The sequence below is a fragment of the Periophthalmus magnuspinnatus genome, chromosome 12 (assembly GCF_009829125.3).
Source record: "Periophthalmus magnuspinnatus isolate fPerMag1 chromosome 12, fPerMag1.2.pri, whole genome shotgun sequence".
Lineage (NCBI taxonomy): Eukaryota > Metazoa > Chordata > Actinopteri > Gobiiformes > Gobiidae > Periophthalmus > Periophthalmus magnuspinnatus.
Window position 1 is genome coordinate 3904963 of NC_047137.1, and position 19103 is coordinate 3924065.

The window sequence follows — 19103 nt, forward strand, 5'->3', positions numbered from 1 at the left end:
CTGGTTATGCTCCTTAATTTGTCTACAAAGAACTAAAAAAAAAAAAAAATTAATCTTTTCTGTTGGACACTATAAAATGTCATTAAGGCTTTGATTAGACAAACCTATCATTAAATGTTAGACAAACCTTTCTATCAAGGCAAAAATACATGCACTGCCAATGTAAACGCTTTGTTCAAACACAATTTGTTAGTCACACTGGTCTTAGTATACCATTACTGTCATTAAACTGGTATTTCATCAAAATGAGAAAAAAATAAATGGCATAAAAACATAAAACTAAGACTAAAAGAGAAAAATATATGGGCCACATATGGATGGACTTCCTTATATCAACCACATTCTACTACGAAGGCTAAACTGAATGCTATAAACGTGGCCCCCAGTGTCTTTCTATGTGTGTAGATCTTCAATGAACATCATAAATTATTCTCTCTGCTCCCCTTTAGTAATTGACATGCCGTCCAGGATCACGAAGCCCTACAGGGAACACATACTAACCCTTAGCGCCGCATAATTACATTCAAATTGCATTATGATCTGTTCTTTTATTTATGTCTAACACTTGCCTGCAATAAAGGCGGTATTAATTCTAAGGGGCAGCTGCATAATTAATAACATAAATACTGTGCATCATGTAATTAATACACAATAGGGCTTGTCACAATGCATTATTTAAAGTTAATTTATCAGCATGTGGGAAGCAGCAGTCTCCTCTACAGCAATCCTAGACTTTATTACTCATAATGTATGTGACTTTAATAAAACAAGTGTCAACTGTGTGCAACTTTGATACGCCTTATTTTTCTGTTTAATATTTTGACGGTCGTGTCTTGCTCAATTCTAGTCACCTGAGTTATGTTTGGATGTTCTTTCTGGCTTAAGTTTTGGAATATAAAAAGATTAACTTAACGACAAAACCGATAACAAATACTGTCAGGAATAACATTATGACAAATTATCTTCTAACTAACTGGAGGGCTGCTGGTTAGCGCAATAAACCTTGACCAATTGATACTTTGCAATGACATCATGCAATACATGTTCTACATGTATTTCTATTGGAGAATGTTCAGCAGTCACTATGGTAACACAATGCACACATTAGCTGAGTTTTCAGACAATCTTAAACCTTAAGGAAAATACAAGATGGATTTAAACTCATTTTCAGGAGCAGGTCAATATGGGTGTTAAAATGAAGCTCACATCAAAGTTGAACAAATCTTCAGACAGAGTAGTGCCTACAGTTAACTTCACACCCCCAAGGGGTGTTGATGACATCAGCTGCAATAAAAATATCCATAATGCAAATATATGATATTATATTAGTTTGTCTGGTAGTGCGTATTGATTTTTCCGACAACTCTAATATCTGTCTCAAATAACTTAATAAGCATTCCATGGTGTAAACATTTGAAGTCTTGCTTACTTTTTAAAATATAGTGGGTTTAATATAGATAGGGGTCTCCAGACATTTTTCCTCCGGTGTGCTACCTTTACAAAATGAACTGCAGGAGAGCTACTAATTTTAACAGTCATAAGAAATTGAGCATAAGCAAGCTGGTGATGGTGTACAGTTAGATGTACAGTTAGATGTACAGTTAGATGTACAGTTAGATGTACAGTTAGATGGGGTACAGTTAGATGTACAGTTAGATGTACAGTTAGATGTACAGTTAGATGGGGTACAGTTAGATGTACAGTTGGATGTAGAGTTAGATAGGGTGCAGTTAGATCTTAACTATTCAGCACAATACATATACTTCAGAAACCCTTAGCAAGCTACTTGGACGGGGGTGGAGAGCTACTGGTAGCTCCCGAGCTACAGATTAGAGACCCCTGATATAGAGAATAATCCAACTGGACCCGTTCAATAAAAATAGTTCAAATCGGATGCAATTTGATCTTTTCAGATCATCATAGACGCAGGGCTTGAGGCGCATGGCATTGCTCAACAAAAGATTGCTGTATTCAACAAGCTGCAAGGTGGAGCTGCTTATCTGCCGGTGCACACTTCCATTTTATTGGTCATATCTATGGAAACACAGAGGCTCAAAACCTTTCCAGTGTATGAGATGGTGCATGTACCATTATAAATCTCTTAGTCCAAGGCCTACCTGCCCTCTCTCTCTCACACAGACACACACACACGTACGCACACACACAGACACACACACACCCACACTATACTAATTGAACCAATGACATTTCACAAAGTGGGTGAGATAAAGCCATTAACAGAATGAAGTACAATTACTGCACAATAGCCCTGTGTAGCTCAGTATGTAGAGTGTGCCACAAACATTTGGCAGTTTAGTCGCCCGGGTCCGACTGGGATTTCTCTGAGTCTCCAGCAGCTTGGCAAACAAAGCACAAAGATGTGCACTGAATAGAAGCACCAAGGACAAGCACTCACTTCTAATTCATTTTACAATAATTATCTCTGACACTGGGGTTATCTCTTCCACTTGTATTGTCAGTAGTTCAGGGATTTTCATTATTTAGGGCACCTTAGTAATGAGTAAATGGTTGATATATTTGATTTTAACACAACCTAAATCAAATCAAATGGTCAGATTTCTTCCTCCCTCTGCTCTTAACAAAATGCTTTAACTGACAGTGGATTGACCTTACTAGTACAAATAATTAACAATATGAAGTGGTTATATATATTTTTTTTTCGATCAGAAAATGTATTCATTGCTCAGGCCTAATTATAAAGGAACTAAATCCTCACCAATGCTAGAGCCATTTCTCAGCAAAGACTTAAGATTCGTGAGTTTTTGTATTTTCGGTATTCTCAATTTTCTTCTGCCGTTAAATCCAACCCTCCTAGCCATAATTTATTTCAGTGAAAAGCTTCAATTTTACACTTACACAGAGAATGAGAGACCAGTCATGTTACAGTGACTTAGCTCTCAGTCGCGGCGTGCCAAGCAGCATTTGTACAGTGCTGTGTATATCTGTATACCAGTGTGCCCGCGCAGAACTGTGCTTAACAGAGCAACATTCATGGACTTTATGAAGCGTTGCTAATAGGAGCTTCTGCAGCCATAAAGCAGCGTGTATGTGCGTGTGTGTCCATGTGTGTGCGTAACGTGGCTCTACTCGACCGTTGGGCTGTTACTGCCAGGCGGCCCTGATCACCATGTAAATCACAGTAGTTAAGGAAGCCCCACTGACAGCAATCGAACCCCGAGGCCAGTGTGGGCTCAGATAACATCGAAGTCATTTAGAAAGGTGGCACCCGGGCACAGCTGCACAGAAAAGAGACATTTACACTGCATTTTCTCATTCACTTTGGCAGACGCATTCCTACTAAACAGTGGGGAAATGGTTGATGGTGGTATCAGAAAATGCACTGAGGGTACATTCCAAATAGTCCTTTTTTTTGGTCCAAGCTTTAGTCCAAATGTTGACATGGTTTGGTCCTCTTCTAGTCTTGGTTTAGTCCAGATTTAGTTTAGTTTAGTTTAGTTTAATGCCAATTTTTGTGTGTAATTTTTGTGTATTTGATATCAATAAAGTCGATCCCTTCCTAACTCACAAGTTAACAAAAGACAATCTGCTTAATACAGTCTAGTTAGATAAAACACAACTCCAGTTTCTGTAAGTGGTAGAACAAATAGAAGCAAATTGAGCACACTACTGTTACTGTAGCTGCTTGTTTTATTTTAGACTACAACTAATTACTTGCATGATTAGATTTGCAGACTATTCCTCTTAATCTTTAGGTCTAAGACTTTTCAGCTCCACAACAGTAGCAACATCTGTCAACAGTTAGAATTGCTTATGAAAGATCAATCCTGACAGAAAGACTAACAATATCATTTGCAATAACTTATAGATTTTTTGTCCTGGGAGTTGCCCTTGATCCAAAGGTTTGTACCTCAGCTGAATTCAGGCAGCTTTCAGCAAACTGAAAACTACAGTACAAAACATAAACATCCTCATAATTTACCAAAGTTATATTGATGTCATAAACTGTATATAGCATCCACAAATCTCAGATAACCCGCTCCTTCTCTACAGTTACCAAGCCGTCCACTCCAGTCCTGTATGTAATGCAGCGCACCTTGGTGTATGGTGCTTCAGACCGCACATTCACCAATTACACCACATTTCACGCTCCACTGAAACCAAGCAGCGGTCGGCCCTGCGTTACATAAGCACATTACACAGCATTTACAGCTAATGTGCGAGCTAAAGCCTCACACGGCACAATACTATAGAAACTAATGTTATTTTAGGACAATATAAGGTTAGACATATTTCATTTTGCAAAACATCTTAACAAATTTTCGAATGTAGCTTCCTCTTTGGACAAAAAGTATGTTACCAAGATACCATCCACAAGGACCAAAGCTCACTTAATTTACACAATACAGAATATTCTTCATAAATTGCCACTTGACTACACTAACTATACTAAATTTTTACTATCCACTAATTTAATACACTTAGTTACAAAGCCTGAATCTTTCTTGACAAGCAGTACCTCTATCTTAATAATAAAATATGTAATGTACACTTTAATATAACAGAACCTTACCCAAATGTCCTCAAGTAAAAAGCAGTTCAAGGTGCTACTGGACTTGATAACATGACTTTCCCTGTGGGTCATGGATCTTTTTCGGGCTCATCCCATGCCGTCCGTCTCCCTGACCATCTGCTGTAAATTATGTGACCCTGAGCCAAGGACGCCACACGCTGGGGCAACATCAGCCCTACTAGAACCATATTTTAGCCCAATAAATTCGAGCAGAGGCCAGTTCTCGGCAGGAGCAGCAATTCTTGTGGGTTTCCAGTATATGACAGTGGAGTGGTTTAATCAAACACGAGTGCTCTTGGATTAAAAAGGTCAATATGTAGACTTGGGTCATTAAACTGTAAACTCTTAGTGGACTTGTCGGCAATCGTGGAGATGTGATGTTTTCTATTGAATTCTGTAATTACATTTAATTATGGTAGCACAGGTGGGAGCTATGCCATTAACTAGGTTAGGGTATGCTGCTTAATGCATTAGAGATCACGGGCAGTTTTTGCAGAAGAGAAACAGGATGAAAACTGTCCATTTTGTCTGGAGAATGGCAAAATAAAAAAGCTGAGGTTATTTAGTCTTTTCTACATGTGCACTGTGAACTCAATGGAAATCTATAAACGCAAAAATGTTTCACCCGATTAAAAAAAACTAAAAAAACAAGCAATTCTGTATTTGTATCCTACATAAATCAGTAGATAGTTGTAATGTTTAAAATTCAGTAGTTGATAATCCAGGGTCCATCTATTCAATTCAGTTCAATTCATTTTATTTTTGTAACGCGCATCTGTACTTTAAAAAAAAGTTACAGACTGGCAACATTTGCAAACTTGGCGTTAAATGTTTTATCAACACAGCATGCCATATAAATTATAGATCCTTTTCTGGCTACACTATATTTTGCTGATTGAAAAGGAAGGTGTGAATAGCTGGAATGGACATGTCATTTGTGTTGTTTACAAACAGCAAAAAAACTGTGAAAAGAGACTGAGCGATGAGGGAAACAAGAGGATAAAACCAAAAACTGGTGTGAGCTCAAAACCAGACAAAGAATATAGACCAAAGGTAAGGTTTGTGGGAGGAGAGAGACAGAAACAGGAGCAGAGTTTAATCATTCCACTTTCTGCAGCTGTGAAAAATATGACAACACTGGTGAAGATATTCTCAGTCAAATTGTGTGGGGGCTCAACAAACATCTTAACTGACTATGCCATCAAGAGGTGTTCATGGTAAGATTTTAGCGATGAAACCCCCATGAGAACTGACAACCCACAAATCTACTTAAACGAGATCTGCAATGCTAGGACAACTGACACAAGTGAGAAGTGTGCACATGGCTAAGCTAAGGAGGAGGCATTAAAAATTCATGGTGTGATTTAGCCACACTCTTCTTGGCAGGACAGCACATCACACTCAGATATCCGCTTTTATTGTTCTCTCGGTATCTTCCACATTTGACACACAGGCAGCATGCGCACAAACCACCACACCAGAATGTAGGGCAACATACTGTACACTGCACAGGGTTCCCACACGCTGCTTGAAATCATTTTCCAGGACTTTCCAGAATGGTTTTAGTTATGTAATCACAGCGTCTTCAAACAGATTGTCCCCTTTTTATACAGTTTTTATAATAAAGATTTAGTTCAAGTGTAAGTCGTAAGTCTCTATGTCTAAATTTATTATAGACCAAGGCCAACACACTAGGTTTTGTTATGTAGATAACCTAACATATGTTCTGGCAGAAGTCAAATTAGACACATGTGAACCCAATCCTATAGACTTACAATAAACAAGCAACTCATCCTCCACATGTGAGTGATACTTGTGAGTCTAATGTTGTACTTATATCACAGAAAAAAAACTACATATATGTGGCACCAAGGTTCCGCCAAGCAAACATTTTGTACTAAAGAAGTAATTTCTTGCAATTCTGGTTAATTTTAGAGGACGTTTAAAAAAACCCAAAAAAAACAAACAGCTGTTCTAATAGCTGGCAGTAAGATTCTCTATAATGATCATATCCAATAATACAGCAAAGCAAAGACATTTTCAAGGACAATATATACATTTTCCAGGATATCTTGCCTTTTTTTCTCATTTTCCATTTCCAGAATGAATGGGAACCCTGATCGCAGTGCAAACATGAGGCTGGACAGTATAGTACCCAAATAGCCAAACACTGGTATTTTATTTTATTTAAACACACTTTTATTCAATACTGTACATAGATTTATTTATTTTTTTACATTTAAATGTATTTTTTTCAGATGCAAGAAGGCCTTTATAGTAATCAGACGCAATCAGCTCTGTAGAGAGGCAACTCCACTCACAGAAAAAAAACAAAAAACAAAACAAAACAAAATGGAGACATGGAGACAAGACCACATGTTTGTGGCCGCAGGCAATATAGACTATCCACAGTGGTCAGTGAGCATGTTAAGCCCTAACTGGAGTAGGAGTATTCAATTCAATTCAATTCATTTATTTTTGTAACGCCCAAAATCACAACAACAGTTGTCTCGAAGGGCGTTCATGTTTTGGTTGATGGGGGAAACCGGAGTACCCGGAGGAAACCCATCCAGACACGGGGAGAAACATGAAAAACTCCACACAGAAAGGCCTGGTGACCCGGGGATCGAACCAACCTTCTTGCTGTGAGACATGAGTGATGCCACCGTGCCACCAAGACACAAAAAACAAAACAACAGACACAAAAAACAAAACGTGGTCTGATTAGAAGCATTCTATTGTCAAAAAATTGGTAGCATTCTATTGGCAAAAAATAAATAAATAAACTCGATTTGATTGGACGATTGATTGTACCAATGTCTATTGAGACAAATGTCAATCAATGATCATAATCAAAACCATCTATTACTAACACCTCATAATTCTAAAATAAAGGCACAATAAATACATAAATATACTGTCATTGTTAAAACTTTCTGTGGGGTGCAGTCTCCTCGAGGTAGCTAATAACGTAATGTAGTCACTAAAACATAGCGTAAATGTAGAAGTCGAGGAGCTGAGTCAGGACAAATTTGTTGTATTGTACTATTTGTGCTCTGACATGTTTGTCAAGGTGACCTGTGCTAGATTTGCCGCATCACCATAACTTAAAACTAATCACCAGACTGCATGCACCAAGTCTCATTACCACTGGTTATTTATGTCCTCTCTGCCAATGTCCAAGCTCAGCACTTTGGACCACATTTTCCATCTTTCAATCTCACCGTTTTTCCCATTCCATCCACTTCCTAGTCTCCTTTTATCCTCTACAAGCTGTGCTCTTCCCCCCACCTTCCCCCTCTTGTTCTACTTTTTAATAATTCATCTTCGCTCTGCCCCCCTTGGGTCACAGCTCCCTCTGTCACAGGCCAAGAGCATTAATCAATTGCACTTCTCTCTCCTGGCTCCTAACCTCTCCTTCCTTCCCTGCTGTGTCTCTGCTATAGACTTCTCTGTTATGCCGTCCATACACCACTCATTTTTCAGTCCATTATCCAGGCTCCAACTGTCTCAATTCCGACATTTTTCCCTCCATTTCAGTCCAGCGTGGGGTTTGATCTTGAGGGCATTCTCCAAAATGCATCTGTTTCCTAATCTCTGATTTCCAGCCATAGCAAGAAGCACTTCAATATGAATGAATATATTGTGAATTAATGAACTTTCAAAGGTGCTTTTAGGTATAACATCATAAAATGTTTGTGGGGGTGAGCAAAACATCTGCTGAGGTTAGTTAAGTTTATCTTACAACAAAAGCAGCCAGTACACAGCTAATCAAATGCACTGCATGTGTTGTTTATGCTATCTGATGATTGATGAAATATTAGCATTTCAAAGAAGATGTGTGGCCCATTCAAAAATACCTACATATAGTTGCACAGTTCACACAAGGTAAAAAAATATAAGTAAGTAAGTAAAATGATTTTTGTGGATAATAATTTACACATAGACGCCTTCAATAGACCTTCCCTAGATGACATTTCACAGTGCTGAGGGACAAACCTACACTTTCACAATATTTCATTACTGTCCTCCAAAAAATTGTAGATTGGAGCAAAACATTATAATCCAAATATTTGATTGTAAATGTCTCTGCATACTTCACTTTAATACAGAATACTCTGGAACTAAGAAAGTGCTGTTTATCGAGTGGCATTCTCAAAAATCCCATGTTTGTTTCAATATTAATTTTTGATATGCTATCCATAACCATGACAGGTTAGCTTATATATAGGGTAACTATATAGACCAAGACTTTTGACAAAAGACCATAGAGACCATTAAACAGCCACATAGCAAGCTAAGCACGTCCAGCGTCAGGTCCACACTTCCTAAATCAATTCAAATTCAGAAATGTCATTGTGTTGTGAAAATGTCATCAAATCCCTACCTAAGCCAACTTCAAACCTCAGTGTCCCGTGCACCACCTCACCCTGTTCTCTGCTCACTGAGGAACAACAAATACCAATGCATCTCAAAAGCATATCCCTGACATTATTAGGCGGATTCTAGAAGGGCTTGCAAAATGTCAGATATCAAAATTTACCCCAAATCTGTTTATTATAGTTTATTACAAGCTCCAATCACGCCAGCTTCATTTTCCTTGCACATTCTGTCGTGACCTGGACCTGTCATGATAATTAATATATCCACTTATGGTACAAGTAATGATAGAATCAACAATAATTTACTGTGGATACTTTTTCTTTTTACTATTGGGGGTGTTTTGGTTGTTTTTCTGTACTTCAATAAGATTTTAGCAGTATTATATAGGCTATGCAAAGTGTTTCTTTCTGCTATTTATTTATTGCAGCTCATGATTTTTAACAATATTGTACATTTAGAATAGTTTTGGGGATAATCCTGCTTTAGGGTTATAGTGTGAATGGCACAAATTAGTTTCAATATTATCATTTATTGTCTAAATTTCCTTAAGCAATGTTTTCATGACAGGCCTACTCCCATCTAACAAGGTAAAGCTTACATAGTCCTTGTCTACTGTTCTCTCTAAAACAGAAATCCATACTTTTCCATCCATACCCAGTCTAATCAGGCAGCCCCCTATCTCTCCCCCTGACACTTACACGCTGTTGCCACGTCAAGCAGTTGTAATCAGATTGAACCCTTTGACCGTGCAAGTCTGGAAAGTGTGTATCTGTATGTCTATTAACAACTCAGACAGTTCATTACCATGCCTGCAGTAGGAGTGGGCGTTGGTTTCTTCACTCGGGACGCCCAGGTCTGGAGATGGGGAGGTGGGTGCGGGAAAAAAGCACAGGGTATCGGGTCAGGAAGCAGAACTCCGCTGACTGTGTCCGCTCCTCATGTGCTCTGCTGTCACCCCGACCGCCACTCAAACACACTGCAGTCCTGGGAAAAGCAAAGCACAAGCGCACATGAATATTTGAATAGTCATTGGGGAGTAGGACCAGTATGTATTTTTGACAATGCAACTATCTGCATTATATTGTATATTGGGGTGATTTATTGCTATAGCAGTAGTTTGCAAAGACTGGGCTATATTCTGGCAAAATTCATGAATCTATTACATTGTTTATTCAGTGGGCTTTGACAATGACTTTTTATTATTTTATTTGCTGCAAACACCTTTCTTTTCTCACATTATTCAACTTTTATCTACATATACCATCTGCCAAGTTACCTTCTCCATGATTAAAGCAAAGATGCTACAAACGTTTACTTTTACATAGATAAAATCCAACAATCTAATTAAACCCCAATACCTGGAAAGTTTTTGCGAGGGCATCAATAACTTCAACAAAATATTCAAACTTGAAAATGCAGATTTATTTTATTTATTTATTTTTTCCAATAAGACTTCATGTATACATAATTACTTTAAAAAGACATGATGCTTTTTAGGGTACAGGGACACTGGAAATACAAATCTGAGTAACCTATTCATGACGGTATTTAAAAGGACCATCAGGATTAGCTAAATAACCGGTTTTATTAGTAAATGTAAAACGGGCTGAATTCATATAATGCTGTTTACAATATCTGAACAGACAATTTACAACAAAAACACACATAACCATTCACACCTCCGTAACACAAAGCAACACTACAATTTCATCAGAGGAAAATTACCATCAATTGAGCTGACATGGAACCAAATTGGAGCAATGCCCGGTGCTCGCAGGAGGCAGGAGAGGTGTAGCCTGTCCTTGTCCTTGAGTAGAGTTCTGACAGAATGGTCGATCACGCTGCCACATACACACACATAGAGCCCCTCATTCATATTCTATGACCTGAGAGGGGCGGGGGGCGGGGGTGAGGGCGGTAGTACAAACATGCCCTTGTTTTTTTACGCTGGCTTCTACCCTCGCGCCTATACACCCAGCTCTCCATCATTCACACGCCAACTCGCTAACACACTCTGCATTATATCTTCTTCATCATAGCGAAACAATGGAGGACACAAAAACGCCAGTCTCAGGGCTGGAATAATACGAGACAGAGACAAGTGAGTAGTGTGTATTAAGTCAGAAGTTTAAAAAAATTGTGACATCATGGCTGAAACTAGGAGTTAGCAGCTCAGATGTAAAGGCTTGGGCTGGGTGATATGGTGATAAAGATCAAATTGTGACCTAGAGGTGGGCAAGATATGCTAAAAAAAAAAAAGATCTCATGGTTTTATAACAGCCAAATCACAATTTCGATTTTATCATGTGTCATGTTTTCTTTGCATCTTTTATACAGTAACTAAAGCTATCTGCTGTTTTTAAAAATTTACCAAATATGTAACTTAGCTAGTAACAGTGAATCCTCAAGTTACAAGCTCTAATTATTGACTCACAGAACAGCTAATTAACATAATATTAGTTCATAATAGTATTTTTTTTTTTTTACAACAATATAGAAACCAGATGACAATGATACATATTCACTCCAAAGTATAAACAATTCCTATGACTGAGGTCTATGATTTCACAAATGGCGGTAAAAAAAAAAAAAAAAAAAAGAAAATTGAAGAAAAATAATTAAATTTTTGCATATTTCCCACCTGTAATTTTTACTTCCTGAAAATATAAACACACTCTGGTATCATTTAGTTGTCTTCCTTCTCTACTACATTCTCTAATAAACAAACCAATGCTAGACTAAAAGTAATGGCCTACTCTGTGGAAGAACCTAGATTATACATAAAAATGGAGATATTTTTAGAGTAGAAGAATATATATGACTGGCTTCAGCACATCACTCCACAACACTCGATACAGGAAGAGAAAGGCACTCATAGGAGAGATGTACTTTAAATGTTTCCTTGGTGAGCAGTGCAGCAGTGTGCCTAAGTGAGCAGTATTCAGCCCTGCATGTGACAGTAATGGGCCTAACCTTAGCTAGTCCTGGCTTTTATTCTCCTTTCTGAACAATACCAGAGGTGACAGCACACTTAAACTCATCCACTGAATGTAATCTACAGAAGCAGAGCACTGAACTTCAGAGAGGAGGCTGCACCCAACCTGGTAAGTACTGAGCAAATCATATGAAAGGTGAATTCTGTGGATTGCATTTGTAAACTGAAATTAACTTGAGCTTTACCTCATCTATTCGAATAGTGTAGATTACAATTTTACCACACTTATAACCAGAAACATTAGCTTTCTTAGCTCAATACTTTGGAAACATTTCAAACTTAAAGGTGCACTATGTAACTTCTCTAGTAAGGTTTCACAGTATTGCATTAAATCATCCATCTTATCTATTCCCATGGAGACAACAAGCAGGGGGTGCCGCCGGGTTAAGCTACAGGCCAAAGCTGTGGAAAGGCGAGTCCTCACTTTGACTTGTTCCATTAGCATTTTCACTGGCATTAAGATTGTTGTTTTAGCAGTTGTAATTATGTCAAGTATAATAACTACCCAAAGGCATCCAGTCATTTCTGTTTCTTGACCTTGCAGTCCAATACAAATAAACACAACATATAGTGCCACTGACCAAGCAACAACACCACATATCTAGACTATAACCTTCAGGCTCAATGGAAATTCCAACATTTCCACACAACTTAGTGACACAGATGAGACAGTTATAAGATGGCACTGATATAAGACTGGTTTATTATTCAGGAGGGAACTGAGGAGTACAGATAAACAACACTTCTATTCACAGAATGAAATGTCAACAGCATCTCTACCACAGTCTCCATACACAGATGCTCCTGGTCACCCTCAAACCACACTGACATTCACACTGTGCTGTGTGTGTGTGTGTCTATGTGTGTGAGGGGGGGTATGACTGTGAAAAAAACATATAGGGCAGGTGGAAGGATCGCACAGTGTATATCAAATTAGTCATAACTGTAACTTAATGATAAACAGGCCATAACAACATTGAAGACCCAACTGAAGCAGAGAAATGGTTTATGTTCATATATAATCACAAGCTCATTCTTTTGAGTAGTTGCAGATGATGTATCCCAGCAACTACAGACAAAACATACTCAAGAGACAAGTTCATTGCATGCATACCTAGTCTTGCCATAAATTCTTAGGTTTTGTCGACGCTGCAATTATGACCAATGAATATAATGCTATTCATTATACAAATAAGAAATTTTATCATGGTTAAATCCTAAACCCAATTAAAAATATTCCACATCGTTAAAACATGTTGCATGATTCTCTAAAGGCAACTATTTTAGTTGATTAAACTATTTAAGAATACGATTACTTTTAGTCCTTCAGAAGACAGAATTGTAATACATTGTGTAGTGAAAGCCAATTCACAAAAGCGGCCTTTTGCTGTGCTGCACTAAGGACTTAAAAGTCGCATTCATAAAATTAGGCTCACTTTAAGTGCACGACTTACATTATTCCTGTGCTCTTATTTCTTGCCAAAAGCCTGGTAGAATAATGAGATCTTTCTTCTGTGCAAATGCAGCTTGATGAATAGTGGTGTGAGCGATTTAAGCAGTATATCTCCACCTGGGGACTGCACTCACATACAAGAGCACACACACACACACACACAGCTTTCCATGTATGGAGCCTGGGGATGCTGATAACCGTATGTGCCATGTGTGGTGGCCCTGGTGTGGTCCCGCTGGAGGATTAGAGCCTGGTCATGGCACTGCCTCTCAGTTAAGGCTTAGTGGCTGAGTACAGGGGGGTTGGAGGAGGGGGGTCGCACAGCGGTTAGACATAGACACACAGAAGCCAATTGGAAGCGGGCATGTAGCGGAGCAATAGGGCAGCCAAGGACTCAGTGCAGCCCAATAGAAAGTGCAGGGGAGCGGGGAAGTGAGGGGACAGACATGAGAGGAGAAACAGCACAGGCACATGCTGAGCTGGCCCCTGGGGCACACTGACTCCACCACAGGCTGCTGCTGTTGGGACAGGTGGACACTGGCCTAGAACACTCCTGTTCTCTCCTGCACCTGCCACACTCTGCATTGTGATTCAGTGTTTAATACTACAGCACTGTGGGGCTGCTGCAGGGCATCGGTGCAGTACGATTAGAAACCCTTTTTACTTTTCATTTCATTTGTGTGAGCAGTGATCATAAACCATTTCATTTAACTCGCTTGAAGTGTGTTCCTACAAATTTTGCAAGCGTAAGATCTAATATAGAGTTGAGACTGTGATAAAGAAAACATATGCATCTATTATATTAACATCCATTATATTCATTAAAAAGTGGCACAGTGTAACTCTTCCTGTAGTGATCTAGCAAGGTGGATATGTAGTGGCTTGGTGTTGAATATTCCAAAGGATTTTATTAAAACTATCTAAGAATCATTGATCCTATTGCAGGTGGTTTTATTGCTCAAAAATACCTTTAAAAACATTTTCTACAGATATGACCTGAAAATTGGCCTGGAGACATAGATAAGTTTAATGCAATCTCAATCGGCAAGAAGAAAAGTTACACAGTACAATTGAACAGCGAGGTAACTAAAGTTGGTGGGCGAGTAAGAAGACACCTGAAATCCACATAGTTTTGTCTCATTGTTTTGCCCAGCTCGTTGATCAAACCCAGCCAGGCGCACTTAGAGCCGCAATGGATTCCTCTGGCTCTCTCACTTTTCCGTCTATAGCAGCCTGCACACACCTTCCCTTCCTGTAACAACAATAGCCAAAGATCCAAGCGCCACCTCCCTCCCTGTTCTGTTTATTCCCCATTTGCTCTGCTGGCTGCCTGTGTCCTGATGGGTCATTATATGTGATTGTGTGTTTCCCTCCGGCGCGGGACAAGAGGAGAGGAGGAGGAACTGACAGCCCAGTGCCTCATTAATGCTGGCGCTGCCTCCTTCTGGACATTAGCATACACACACACACACATACGCACACCTTTATCATCATCATCCACACATACATCACCAAGCTCTTCCTCACTACAGGCCTTGTTATTTAATAGATTCCGAACGGCAGAAGTTGGCGCGAAGGGAGGCACACCTGAGGTTTGTCTTGTCTTCTGTTGGATTCACTGATTAGATCCATCCAGGGCTCTTTCTGCAGATGAAAGGCAGCAGGCGACAGGCAGATGAGGGATGGATGGAGAGCCCGGCCATGATATGTTGTGGCTCTGAGCGGCAATTTACACCTTTCCTGTCTGATAACCGTCATGAGAGAGAGGAGCCCAGGGACTGACAGGCAGCCCATCCACACAGGACTAAGGATGTGCTAATTAGAGTCGGAAGAACGCTGTCACTAAGAGCTGCGGGCATTTTCAGATTTGGAAGTATTAAGGCTGAAAATTCTAGTTGTGAATCGTGCAAGTGGTTTCCTGATTCGCAAGGTTATATTATAGTTATATCATAAAGAAGCCAAAGAAATAATAACAAAATCAGATTAGACCTAATTTTAGTGCTAGTATAGTTAATGCAGGGGCGGGCAAACTTTTTGACACACGGGCCACAATGGGTTCTAACTTTGAACAAGGTTTACCCTTACCTATTTTTATATATTTTGGCCACGTTCAGCAGGCCGGATTAATAAGTCCAAAGGGCCGTGTGTGGCCCCCGGCCGTAGTTTGCCCATGTCTGAGTTAATGTCTTATGCCCCTCAGTTCCTATAATAACCATCAACCTAAAATGCACAGATGAGCATCATGACCACAAATACAATGTATCACTATTCTTAGAATGCTGTCAGCATAACAATATGACAAAAAAAAAAAATCACATTTTTCTTTAGATATTCCATATACTAAAACAAGTGAAAATGATTGTCAATATCAGTTCCTTGAACTTAAACATGACAGAGTTTTAAACATGGCCATTTAGCACACAAAATGTCAAATTTGATACTTCAAAATCTGAGCTCTGCTCCAAACTATTTGCTTTTACTAACAAAGGAAAGGCTGTGGACATCTCCATTAAAAAAAAAAACAACAACAAAAAAAAAAAAACAAGCTCACAATTAGAAATGGCCAAATTTCAATTTCTCTCTCTCTCCTTTTTTTTTTTTTTTTTTTAAGTTAACTAGACCACCGTGTAAATTGTAGTCAATGAAACCCAGTTAGATGAATGTGTTTCATTTGGCAGTGGTGGTGAGCACTCCAGTGCTCTGATAAATGACTGGGACCCTGCCAGAGGCTGAGCACAAATCAGCCACACAGCCACAACAAAAATCCTCTGCCACTCAATAAATCACACATTATAAACCATCGCACTGTTTCATTACAACACCTAAAAGCACAGGACTAGAGCATAAAAGATGCTGTCTGCAAACATGGTGAACAGTAGGAATTTGGTTGCTCTAAAAGGAACAAGATATGGCCTAGATATAGTAGTGAGGATTTGTCGTCCTTTTGCCCCACACAGATGTTTGTAGAGCTGCTGGTTGCTGTCAGTTGCTCTGATTAATAGCTCTGTTCCATGTGACATCTACAGAGATCCTCCTTATCTGAGCCCAGGGTCTACAGGGACTACCACACTTTCAGTTGAGAACACATGGGGAGATAAGGGCTTTAGGAAAAGGGGGTCCATATGAGAAACAAATACCATTTTAATACAAAGCAGAGTCTCTTCATTTATTTATTTATTTATTTTTTTTACATTAAAACCTCATTGGAAATTGTGAGATGACCTGCCGGCAAACATAAATGGTTAAGCATATTCACAGTTGACAGTTCTGTAGAATTATCACAAATGTACATATTCTGATACCTCTTTTTAAAATGTTCCTTTAGGAGAGGGAGAAATCTGCCAATATCATACAATCTCATAATGAAAAAAGTGATTCAGCCAGAGGCACTGCAATAATAGCACATCAAATATTACATCTGCATAGACATGATACAGCACACAAAGGTATGACACCCCCTGGAAATTAAGTGGTTAAGAAGAAGAAATCCCATAAATGTAAAATTTTAAGCTCTTGTCCAATTTTCTGTGCATACCTTATCACTATATACAGCAATGTTAAGCATTTCTAAAGGTAATTTACATTTGAGTTAGTATCCTTCTTTAATTGGACTATAGCGGCCTCCTAAGTCCCTTCAACCTAACATCAACTAGGGCACGATACTACAAGATTGTGGTAAGTGATATTGCCGTTAAGTACTACAATATTGAATTTACTTCATATTGTAATAAAGGTTTTTGACACAATAATTAGATTTTATATGTGCATGCATTAGCTTACAAATCAGAGTATATCAAAATAAAAACGTATCATAGACAAAACCAATATTAATTAAAGGGTAATTTAGCAAAGGCTGCAATTTTTGAAGTACCATAATTTTCCTCCACAACAAAATATGCTGTCTTATTCTGCATAAAAACTGTTAACGCTGTAAGCTTCCATCTGTACAAACTTGTTCTGAAATGTGATTCTTGTATTAATTTGCCAGTTCATATTTCAGTCGTTTTGTCATTTCTTCATAACGTGTGTAAAATGTGAACTTTGAACAGAATTCTATTATCAAAACATAAATCGCACATCTAAATCGGAATAGCAATTTGGTATATTTCACAAATTGTTGCTAATTTTGCGTTATATTGTGCAACCCTAACATCAACTCTTAGAATCTTACAACAACTTTTGGCTATTTTCCGATCTAACGGTCTTTTGAGAGCTACGATGATAAGTAGGAGTGAGGAGAGGTGGAGACCATGTTAAGAGACTCTTTATAAAAGTAATGGGGCTGAATTATAGCATTTACCACACACTTACCTCCTGCTCGGTGCGTGCTCTGCTGTCACCATCTTTCACAGTACTACTCTTTCCCAATGAATCACATCAACAACACAGCAATCTCAAGGTGTACATTTGGAAGGCACCTCTGGCAAGTTATTTCAAAGCTATTTTTAAGCACATGTGTTGATTTTGTCTCTCACTATTCTTGGCATAGTATTTTTGGCCCGCAACATTTCTTGACAGATCATGTTTAAACACCCAAGAAGTGTGTAAATAGCCCAAAATGCATATTAAAGTCGCTTGTAAATGCGGTTTGCTCAAGGGTTAGCGATGCCACAATGTTTGCGATTGGTAAAACATCTACAAACACGGGGAGTAATGAGACGGACAAATAGGCACACACATGAGGAGCCAAAAATAATGAAACTCTGAGGGCCAGGTGGGGCTCAATCAGCAGAATGCATGCAGGCTCACACACACATAAAGCTGTTGTTAAGAAGGAACAGCGCGGTGGTGAACAGGTGACAGAGGCAGGCCTATAGGGATACAATCATTTGTCTTTGAAATGAGAAATGATATAGCATTTAAGATAGGCTGCCTGCGTATATATTGTCTAGAAAATGGAAGCTGTTGTATCGGCAATCAAAACACATTATGTCTAGCATCTTGAGTCATTACATTCATCATAAACATGGAACAACAAAGACCTGAGAGAATATTCAAAAGGCTAAAAGCTATTTGCACAAAAGAGTAAACAAATAACAACTTGCGAGATGAATACAAAGGGAGGAGATATGTACGCGGATTGCAACTGGGGTTTTATAACAACTGAACTGAGATATATAGTTAGATCAGTGGATTCAAAGACACTCAAGAACAACTATACCAGACAATACACAGAAGTAGCCATTAAGTTAAAAAAAAAAAAAACCCAAAAACCTATCCATCTCAAAATTTGATGCACTATTTTATGATATGGAAATATGAGATATATGTTAAAAGTAATGTCATGAATTGTCATGAATCACTATCCTAAAATTTCAAACTCAATTTCAATACTAAGGAAAAAACTTGATACTCAATACCAATTCTGATACAACTATAATAATAACAATAATAACTAACTACAACTATAATAATAACAATAAAAAAACTTTCTTTAGACAATAGAATGTGATTGTAAACATTAAATAATAGTAGCATGAGCTCTTATATCTGTAAAATCCCTCAGTTGCCCAAGTAGGTTCCATAGTGGTCCATGGGCATATACTAGTTTATGTGGATCTTATACTTGTTCAAGCTATTCAGGATTTTTAGTATTGATACTTGCTCAAATGAGTATGTAGTTTCAATACTAGTTTTAATATCAATTAATGTCTGATTTCCAATACTTCTGACAACCCTAGTTAAAAGTAAAACTGAATACTTGTTACTATAATGCCTGT

The 19103-nt window shown here is 38.5% G+C and overlaps 1 protein-coding gene across 3 annotated transcripts in view; it reads right to left on the reverse strand.

Moving 5' to 3' along the window:
- strbp (spermatid perinuclear RNA binding protein) overlaps nucleotides 1-19103 on the reverse strand; it is an 87228-nt gene that overhangs the window by 26665 nt on the left and 41460 nt on the right. For all 3 annotated transcript variants that reach the window (XM_055225728.1, XM_033976133.2, XM_033976132.2), the window contains exon 3: nucleotides 9740-9919. In XM_055225728.1, coding sequence (XP_055081703.1) covers nucleotides 9740-9742 — 3 coding nt within the window. In that variant the 5' untranslated portion in view covers nucleotides 9743-9919. The remainder of the gene's footprint in view (nucleotides 1-9739; nucleotides 9920-19103) is intronic.